This window comes from Panicum virgatum, chromosome 1K, assembly GCF_016808335.1.
Source record: "Panicum virgatum strain AP13 chromosome 1K, P.virgatum_v5, whole genome shotgun sequence".
In the NCBI taxonomy this organism is placed as follows: domain Eukaryota; kingdom Viridiplantae; phylum Streptophyta; class Magnoliopsida; order Poales; family Poaceae; genus Panicum; species Panicum virgatum.
This window is the reverse complement of record NC_053136.1, coordinates 56,369,626-56,379,366: the sequence shown is the minus strand read 5'-3', so window position 1 is coordinate 56,379,366 and position 9,741 is coordinate 56,369,626. Positions and strand designations below refer to the sequence as shown.

Here is a 9,741-nt window from a genome sequence, read left to right as displayed (position 1 = left end):
CCCTTTCTTCCGGAGGGAGAAATAGGCCGTGGGCCTTCGTGGGCCCAGTTGCCTTAACATATGTTTGTGTTTTTGAAAGTGGTTTTAGTACCCCGATTAGGGTGTCCCTAATTGTGGCACCCGACAACTAGTAGTCCGGTGCTTTTGTTTCTTGCGTTGCGTGTGATAATAATTCAGCTGGTTGTTCGGAGTGCAAGTGTTTGGTATTATTCTTAATAATACTAACTGTGAGTGTTTGCGATTGTTTGGTATTGGTTTTATTTAAAAAAAGAAATCGTTTGCTTCCTCTTAATAAAATACTAACACAGTTTTGTTTGCAGTTTTGATTAGAGGTTTCTTGGTTGGTTGTGTTTTTGAGATTGGTGACCCGTAAGCCGCCGGCGACCGAGTTGGCTTGCTTCCATGCCGCTGACACCGGTGTCATATATACTAATAATCAATTGTGATGCTAATAATAATTAATTGTGAGTTGGTACGCAAGTGGGCATGGTAATTGCATTGGTATGATGAGAGAGCGAGGGAGATAGCAATCGCTTTGCCTGATTGCGATGCTGTGGATTCCATTAATTAAATAATACTCCTATATATATGTCTTGTTTGGTTGCCTTCAAAATTTCAAAGCTTTATAAGATTCCCATCACATCGAATGTTTCAATGCATGCATAAATATTAAATGTAGCTAAATAAAATATCTAATTATACAATTTGTCTATAATTTGCGAGACGAATCTTTTAAGCCTAATTAACCAATAACGGAATAATAATTATCAAATACAAACGAAAGTGCTACAATATTTTACACTCAAAAGTTTACACATCTAAATAGGGCCATAGTTGAGATCTCAAGAAGGGAAGGGAGCTGCTGTTTAGTACCAACCTCCGTTTCAAAATACTTGTCACTCCTCGTTTATCGTGTCAACTTTGATCAATTGTTTTTTTCTGTAGAATGTTTATCAATGTTTAATGTTTATATATCACTAGATTTGTTATGAAATAGACTTTATTATTATATATTTTAAGTATTTATAAAACTTTTTAAAAAAAATATTTAGTCAAAGTTGACACGATAAATGAGAAGTGACAAGTATTTTGAAACGGAGGTTAGTAGTGATTTGCTCGTCTGCTTCATCACGGTCAGAGGCAGATAGTGTACGTCGACGGTCACAGTAACTACTAGTACTACAGTACTACTAGTACAACTACAAGACAATCAAGATGCTCCCCACCTGACCGGACCCGACCCGACCCGACCCGACCCGGCGAACTAATAGGCAGGCAGGCAGGCAGCATGCGTCGTCCTCCACATTTTCCTCGCCCCTAGTGCAGATGGAGATGCAGATGGCGACGCCACTAGTGCTAGTATAAGAGAAGAGGACGCCCCCCAGCTCTCTCTGGCCTTCCTTCCTTCACCTAGCTTAGCAGCAGCATCTATCCTCTCCTCCTCGACCTTCCTTCCTCTCTGCCGGCCGGCACAGGTGAGGTAGGTGCGTGCGCCCTCGCCATTCGTTAATAATTCATTCAATTCGTCCCTCCCTCCCTTTCTAGCATATATATATGTACTAAGTATATGTATATACTCCTACATATATGACTACATAAATAGACAGTAAGTATTATTGTTCATCCGATCCTGTATGTAAACTACTGCTAGTACTAGTCAATATAATCACACCTTTTTGCATTGGTCTCCTCTGTATGCATGCTCAGGACATGCAGGAGATTAGCTTATTAATTAGCTCCCGGCCCAGTAGCTAGTGTATGATGCTACTAACTATTACTACTAGTGTACTACTTCTTCTTGTTGTTGATTTTTATATAGAACAGAAAGAAACCACACATCGCTGGTAACAACTACTAGTGCACTACCTCTTCTTGTTGTTGATTTTTACAACAGAAAGAAACCACCATCACTGGTCGCCTTGCCTTTGCTTGGCTTCTACTGAGTGGCTGTGGATGCACATGCACGGCGTAGGAAGATATTTATTACACAAACAAACAGACAGACAGACAGACAGACATAAGCCCGGGAGGGGGGAATTGCATTATATATATTGCGGCTGACTGGATGCATAAATGCATGGTAATAATCCACCACACCAATGCCTAGCTAGAATCATAACAGATTATTCTGTGTTGTTATGATCCAAAGTCATCGTCTCGTCTATCTTCTTGGGAAGAAGTATGTCGTTACCATGACGTACTAAATTTTCAATCTTAGTAAATGTGTGATGATACTTTCCACTCAGACTGATATTAGATTCACTGATTGATTAGGTGCTGCAGCTGATTGGGTTGCTAGCTGGCTGCTAGTAGCTTGTCTGTGATTTACTGTAATTGGCAATGCTGATTGCTGTTAATTTGTGAGGTAGAAATATGGAAGGCAGGCAGGCACTCTATGTGGCTACCTACCTACCTACCTTGGTTGGTATTTAGTGAAGAAAAATAGTAAGAAATGTTTATTAACTAGGAGATCGTATCTCGCTCAGCCAACCCGTCCGGATATATATATTATTTATTATTCGTTCGGATCTGAGCTGACTGCTCACCTACTGTTTACTTACATTATATGGATATTATTAGCCAGTCCCGATAGGAGTTTTATGAAGAGTTTTATGATATTAAACAATATTAAAATTTTTACTGACGACATAGTAAGGAGAGAGAAATATGAAATTTCATGTCAGTCTCAATGAAAATTTCATGAAGGATTTCACAGCATTAAATATTATCATTTTTGCTAACATAGCAAGGAGAGAGAAGAAAGGAGTTTCATGGGATGTGAAGAAAATTTCATCATCATGAAACTCATCTGGCACGATTACCTAGTTCTGAGTCTAAGTATCTGTGTCCATAAAACTTCTATTGAGACTACCCTCATAGAATAGAATGTGAGAAGAGTTTCATTGTCATAAAATTCATCTGACGCCAATTTAGATAATTGTGTCCATAAAACTTACTTACACCGGCCTTACTAGCGAGCACTCCATCCTCCGTAGATCCATCATCTATCAGTTGCATTGTTGGGTACCATGCATATACATTGTTTGCTGCCGCTGCTGCTGCTGCTGCAATTGTATTGTTGTGACAGAAGAAGAACCTAGACGACATAGCCATGTGGATTCATTAAGTGATTATGGCGCATAGTATATACTCCATGCATGTGCAAACAAACGGGCTGGGCCGTGACCATGACCTCCCGACACCGCTTTGATTGGTGATGGTGATGGTGATTGCAAGCTAGCTAGATAGCTAGCTGCTTGTCATTCAATACAAGCATCCTCGTGGAACTCATGCAGCGCAGCAGTACTGTTGTTGGCTTGTGGGTCGCCATCCATCCATCCATCGGGATGAACCCCTAGTAGTTATAATTAGGGACCTCGTCTGTATCTACTATCTATGATCTATCGTTGGATTACTAAGAGCAAGCAAGGCTAATAATTATTGGGGAAAGTACTGCTGCTTAATTTATACTAGTACCACATCATCATTTGCAGATCGATACTCGATGGCGGCGGATTCAGTAGCAACGACGACGACGACGCCCCGGCCTGTGGTGCGACCCAAGCGGAAGAAGGCTCTGGTGGATTACCTGGTGACATTCCGATGGATCCCTGCCATCTTCGTGGCCCTTCCCCTCTCGGCTCTCATCTACTTCTGCATCTACATCGGAGGCATGCTGTCCTCCATGAAACCCGAGGAGCGCCGGCGCAGGGAGCACGAGGAGAACGGCCACAAGGTCGTGAGGCGCCTCAAGCAGAGGGACCCCAAGAAGGACGGCCTCGTGTGCACGGCCAGGAAGCCATGGGTGGTGGTCGGCATGCGCAACGTCGACTACAAGCGCGCCCGCCGCTTCGAGGTGGACCTGTCGGCGTTCCACAACATCCTCGAGATCGACACGGAGAGGATGGTGGCCAGGGTGGAGCCTCTGGTGAGCATGGGCCAGATCACCAAGGTCACCTGCCCCATGAACCTCTCCCTCGCCGTGGCCCCCGAGTTCGACGACCTCACCGTCGGCGGCCTCATCAACAGCTACGGCATCTCAGGGAGCTCCCACATCTACGGCCTCTTCTCCGACACGGTGGTGTCAATGGAGGTGGTCCTGGCGGACGGCCGGGTGGTGAGGGCCACCAAGGACAACGAGCACTCGGACCTCTTCTACGCCATGCCGTGGTCGCAGGGCACCATCGGCTTCCTGGTCGCAGCCGAGATCAAGCTCATTCGCATCAAGGAGTACATGAGGCTGACCTACACCCCCGTCAGGGGCACGCTCAAGGAGATAGCGCAGGCCTACGCCGACTCGTTTGCTGCAAGGGCTGATGCTGATGCTGCTGATGATTCAAAGAAGGAAAATCACCAGCGCCAGCAGGTCCCTGACTTTGTGGAAGGCATGGTGTACTCCCCCTCCGAGGGCGTGATGATGACGGGTGTGTACGCCACGGCGGAGGAGGCCAAGAAGAAGGGCAACCGGATCAACCGCGTGGGGTGGTGGTTCAAGCCCTGGTTCTACCAGTACGCCCAGACGGCTCTGCAGCGGGGCGAGTTCGTGGAGTACATCCCCACGAGGGAGTACTACCACCGGCACACCAGGTCCCTCTACTGGGAGGCCAAGCTCATCATCCCTTTCGCCGACCAGTTCTGGTTCAGGTTCCTGCTCGGCTGGCTGATGCCACCCAAGATCACCTTGCTCAAGATCACCCAGGGCGAGGCTATCAGGAACTACTACCATGACAACCATGTCATCCAGGACGTGCTGGTGCCGCTGCACAAAGTCGGAGAAGTGCTCGAATTTGGGCACCGAGAACTGGAGGTATTCTTGTTGTTGTTAATGCATGTTAATTATTGTATGCATGTGAACTTAGCTAGTAATAACTAGTAATTATCCATTGTGGTCACCTAGGTCTACCCTGTTTGGCTCTGCCCTCATCGCCTGTTCAAGGCCCCCGTGAAGGCCATGGTGCAGCCCGAGGCCGGGTTCGAGCAGCATCCCCGGCAGGGCGACAGCAGCTACGCCCAGATGTACACGGACGTGGGCTTCTACTACGCCCCCGGCGCCGTGCTGCGCGGCGAGGAGTTCGACGGCGCGGAGGCGGTGCGGAAGCTGGAGCAGTGGCTCATCGCCAACCACGGCTTCCAGGCGCAGTACGCCGTGTCGGAGCTGAGCGAGAAGGACTTCTGGAGGATGTTCGACCCCTCCCACTACGACCACTGCCGCCGCAAGTACGGCGCCGCGGGCACCTTCATGAGCAACTACTACAAGTCCAAGAAGGGGAGGAAGACGGACAAGGAGGTCAGGGACGCCGAGGCGGAGGCGGAGGCGGCGGCTGCCATCGTCGAACCGGACGCCGCCGAATGAACTCCAATCAACTGCCACCAGTCCTGCTTGCAAGCCCAATAACAATGCATGCACCCTTTTAGTTTAGTTTAGTTTAAGTTTATGTATGCAGATGATGCCGCTGTGTGTCCGTTCCGTGGAGCAGCAGCACCACTTTGTTTGTTTCCGACTTCCTGAGCTAGTGTTGCAATAAAATAAAGCAGCAAGCAGTTGTTGTTTCTGCTCCGCTCAGCTCAGCTTCTTGCTCCCTCCTCTCCCAAGTAATGGTTGGTTGGTTGGTTGGTGTTTGTACTCTCTCCCTTTACCTGTAGTTGAACGGAACGGAACAACTCTGCTAGTCTCCCTGCAGCTGACTAGCAGCAGCAAGTGGGCTCCCCATTCCCAGCAGTGGAAATGGCGGGAAGCAAGGACTCGTTTCCCGCGCTGCCTTTCTCCCGCCAGGCCTCCTTTCTTGGCGCCCTGCTGCTAGTGCTAGTCTCCCTGGTTGACACTAATTAGTAGGGCTCCGCTCCGATCCCATCCGGCCATCCCACCAACACCAAGTAGAGCAAGCAAGGCACGCACCACAAGCCATGAGCCAACCCGACCTCTCCCCGTCGCAGTTCACCTCCTCCCAGTCCCAGAATGACGCCGCCGCACCGTCCAAGGTTCTCAACAACCTCGACCGCTGCCTGCCTCACCTCATTCATGTCCCCCCTGGCCTGACTGCCACTGCTTGTGTTCGCTGCTTGCATCTGCAGATGCGGGGCGCATCCAGCACCATGCCGCTCACCGTCAAGCAGATCGACGACGCGCATCAGTCTGCCACCGGCGACAAGGGCGCCCCCTTCCTCGTCGACGGCGTCGAGACGGCTAATGTACTGCGCCTTCCCTCTACGTTCCTCTTTCCCCTCTTCCAGCGGTTAACTTAATTTTTTTTGAACTCGCGGTTAACTTAATTAATTCGGGGTTGGCCCGGCATTTGCAGATTAGACTTGTGGGGATGGTCAACGGCAAGGCGGAGAGGACCACCGATGTGTCATTCACGCTCGACGACGGCACTGGCCGCCTCGATTTCATCAGATGGTCACACCATTTCACCATTTTTTTTCTAAAAAAATGTCTTTTCTCCTATAATTTCATTGATCGATGCAAGACATTACTTTTAGTAGCGACTGCTAGCTGACGTCAGAATTGAGGCACTCAACGGTGCGAAATATGCTGATCCTGGAATGTGCAAATCGTAGCCATTTGCTACTTGATAATTAATTAAACGCCGCTTTTAGCAACAGCAAGGGCCTACAGACTTTCCTAATGTAAACACTGATTGATTCAACACAACGCAGTATAGGTGCGTGCATGTTCAATAAACTTTCGGAGCTATTCGTCTTGCTTCCGTACTAGAAAACCGCTATAACTTGTCTAATGCCCTGGCATGATGATTATATCTGCAGTTTGCCAGTTTTGTAATAGATTTCCTTGCACATAGTTATTACAGGGTAGTGAATGATACCTGTTTCTGTTCACAGGGTGAATGATGCTTCCGATTCTTCTGAAACTGCTGCAGTTCGGTAAGTATAAGCTATAGGCTTTCCATTGTTCCTAAAGCATATCTTCCCTTTTCTGGAGGGAAGTTGCCACACTTTCCTGTGGAATGATCATCGTCACCTTTTCCTTTCTTTCAACCTGCTTATCAGAAATGGTATGTACGTCTCTGTCATCGGTAGCCTCAAGGGACTTCAAGAGCGAAAGCGTGCCACTGCTTTCTCAGTCGGGTATCCTTGGCACTAAATTCATTTGAGCTGAATGACTCTTACAATGCAGCATACAAATAAACATATGGATTTTATTTCAGGCCTGTAACTGACTTCAATGAGGTTACGCTGCATTTCATTCAGTGTGTTCGGATGCATATAGAGAACACTAAATCTAAGGTATCACGCTGACTTGTGCTAAGGTCCTTGAAATACTCCCATGATATTATCTTGTGGCTGTGTTCTGTTTACATCATAGGTTGGCAGTCCCGCACGAACCAGTTCTTCAGTGGGAGTGTCAGCCTCAAATGTGTTCAGTGAATCAAGCACACCAACATCTTTGGAATCCAATCCAGTAAGTTGCAATTGCAGTTATTGAACTGATCATTTAATCAAAACTCTTTCAGATATCATCATGCCTTAATGATTCATGCAGGCAACCGTGACCACTGAAGCAAATGGAAATGACACTGATTTGAACACACAGGTGCTGAATATTTTCCGTGAACCAGCAAACATGTAAGTTGCACATCCTTTGCCCTCACTTTGCCTTGTAAGAAATGTACCGTTCAACCTTTTCAATAACTGGCATTAACTGAACCTTTTACGCTTTATCATCGTTCTTTCCTTACTGATTTGTTTCGTATCAAATTATGATGCCCCATTACCTGTCCAAAGTTTAACATTTACATTTTCAATTAAGTGTATTTGTAAATACATGACCCGAGTCCCCATTACCTGTACGGAATAAATTTGTCCAGCCTCTCCAATAGATTATTGCGCTAAGTAAAGTTTTAATGCTTAAGTCATCCTTTTCTTATGTTGATTTGTTTCCTATGGAAATATGATGTCCGAACCTGTCCTAAGTTTAGCATTTACTTTTTCACTTGACAAATAGAAGGTTCACTTGTGCAATGCGTGGGCAATTCTAGTTGCTCATCATTATTTATGACTGTACCATTGACAGTGAGAGTGAGCATGGGGTGCACATCGATGAGGTAGTCAAGCGGCTCAAACTGCCAGAGGAGAAGATCAAGTAGAGCTCTTTATCTTCTCTTTCACTAACACGCAGAAAGATAGAGAGGAGTATTCTCGGTGGTTAATATGATGGATTGTGTTGTTATGCAGGGAAGCTATTGATTACAATGTGAATGTTGGGCATATTTACTCAACCATTGATGATTTTCACTTCAAGTCAGCTTTGACCGACTAAAGTTGCAAGCAAAATCAAGCATGCTTATCAGTATCCTGGCTGGCTGCTTGCAAGGCAGATTATCCTAGAGGGGGCGTTGCTGACTATCAACGGTTTCAGAAACCTGATTCCACCTTGTTGTACTAAGTTAGGAAAGGAAAGGGTGGTGTTGAAAAAGACTGTTTGATGGTGTTAACCCTAAGATAAGATGATCCTATATGTATTGTGTGTGGAGATATCGTGTTTCTGTGTCCTGGTTAATTTCTTTGCATCGTCTGATGCAGTTGCGACGGTGAAGATGAGTGGTAAAATCCTAGACTCATCTACATGTCCTTCCGGTTATTTGTGTTGATGAAATTCATTGGTGAACTGTCTCAAAGGACCAACAAGACTGGAGAGCAACAGCCATCAGATGCTGGTGTCTGCTGCGCCCAACATCTCTAATTCTGAAATGGTCCAAATCCACCCACTGTATGGGCATTAAGGTGTGATGGATCAGAACTGCAGATCAGTTCATCAAAGCAGCACGCATTGCATATACACAGGCCAATAAACGGAAAAAAGGGAAATATAATCCATAAAAGAACTAAAATGGTAAGTAAATCAATGTGTCAACAATGTGGATGTTAAGTTTCCGAATATCATTAAAGTGTTAGATATGCGAAGTAACATGTTTCGAGCTTCAAAAATCTAAATTTCTCATCTTTAAACTTGTAGAAAGTTGTAAAAAAGTTGAATGTACCATGAGAGTGGAGGGAGTAATTACAGGAATAACCCGGAGCCATGCAAGAGGCGTAAGAGACAGACTGACAGACATATGTAAATGATTAATTAAATTGATTTGGCGGGTGGTCCAGTCGGAATATGAAATCAACAATTCAGATTTTTTTTCTTCTTTTTTTTCTTTGTGGTGCTTACATGCAGGCAGTATGAATTATTGCTCGCTTGCCGATACTAGCTAGCTAGTGTGTCAGAACTGGCCAGCTAGTGTGGCAGAACTGGCCGACGTAAACCGGCTTAAGTGCGCTAACCATTATTATAAAGGCAATTAGGTTTAACTCGCTGTCGGTACCCTGTAGCAGGGATACCCACTCTTACTGCAGCAAGTCAGGACCCGTGTAGTTATCCGTAACTGCGCGGAAAAGACGGAGTAGCCAGGCTCCACGGGTCAGGCTCTTCCCTCACCAGGCCAACGGCCCGGACCCGTTCCCCGCCTGGGGATGGGTCCGGAGACGCCACGTGACTCTAAGGAAGGGAAGCTCCATGTCGATAGCCGAGGCCTCGGACCCGCCGTGGGGGTCCGGGACCTCCTGCGTCCATCCGGACCTCCCGCACTGCGTGGGGGTCCGGAGCCGCCACATGGCCCGGAGGCACGGGCTCGAGCGCGAGCCTTCCGCTGGAAGACTCGTGCGCCCACTGCATTTAATGCAGTTGGACAAGGCGTGCTCTGCCGACGCGGCGCGCGAGACAACCATTGTCAGGCC

The 9,741-nt window shown here is 46.9% G+C and overlaps 2 protein-coding genes across 5 annotated transcripts; both read left to right on the top strand.

Moving 5' to 3' along the window:
* The first annotated feature begins 1,301 nt into the window (after window positions 1-1,301).
* Window positions 1,302-5,577, top strand: LOC120650728 (delta(24)-sterol reductase-like). Of its 4 annotated transcripts, XR_005665787.1 has the most exons (4): window positions 1,302-1,480; window positions 3,495-4,807; window positions 4,898-5,454; window positions 5,489-5,577. XR_005665787.1 is itself a non-coding variant. In XM_039927961.1 (3 exons), the coding sequence occupies exons 2-3, from the start codon at window positions 3,506-3,508 to the stop codon at window positions 5,351-5,353; spliced, it is 1,758 nt and encodes a 585-aa protein (XP_039783895.1). In that variant the 5' UTR covers window positions 1,302-1,480; window positions 3,495-3,505; the 3' UTR covers window positions 5,354-5,568. The 4 variants fall into 4 exon arrangements, 3 of the variants coding, with proteins under 3 accessions (XP_039783895.1, XP_039783915.1, XP_039783904.1); XM_039927961.1 differs by having other exon boundaries at window positions 4,898-5,568; XM_039927981.1 differs by having other exon boundaries at window positions 1,315-1,475; window positions 4,898-5,568.
* A 120-nt stretch (window positions 5,578-5,697) lies between these two features.
* LOC120650745 (replication protein A 32 kDa subunit A-like) lies at window positions 5,698-8,579 on the top strand. The gene is made up of 10 exons (XM_039927992.1): window positions 5,698-5,979; window positions 6,073-6,189; window positions 6,300-6,397; window positions 6,841-6,882; window positions 7,009-7,086; window positions 7,167-7,245; window positions 7,325-7,420; window positions 7,502-7,584; window positions 8,033-8,101; window positions 8,194-8,579. Exons 1-10 carry the CDS (start codon window positions 5,905-5,907, stop codon window positions 8,276-8,278), a joined length of 822 nt encoding a protein of 273 aa, XP_039783926.1. The 5' UTR covers window positions 5,698-5,904; the 3' UTR covers window positions 8,279-8,579.
* Window positions 8,580-9,741: the final 1,162 nt, after the last annotated feature.

Excerpts from the sequence above, each read along its gene's own strand:
- LOC120650728 (XM_039927961.1), top strand. The coding sequence starts at position 3,506 with ATGGCGGCGGATTCAGTAGCAACGACGACGACGACGCCCCGGCCTGTG. Across the intron at positions 4,808-4,897 it reads TTGGGCACCGAGAACTGGAG|GTCTACCCTGTTTGGCTCTG; the intron begins GTATTCTTGTTG and ends GTGGTCACCTAG.
- LOC120650745 (XM_039927992.1), top strand. The coding sequence starts at position 5,905 with ATGAGCCAACCCGACCTCTCCCCGTCGCAGTTCACCTCCTCCCAGTCC. Across the intron at positions 6,190-6,299 it reads ACGGCGTCGAGACGGCTAAT|ATTAGACTTGTGGGGATGGT; the intron begins GTACTGCGCCTT and ends CGGCATTTGCAG. Across the intron at positions 7,585-8,032 it reads TTCCGTGAACCAGCAAACAT|TGAGAGTGAGCATGGGGTGC; the intron begins GTAAGTTGCACA and ends TACCATTGACAG.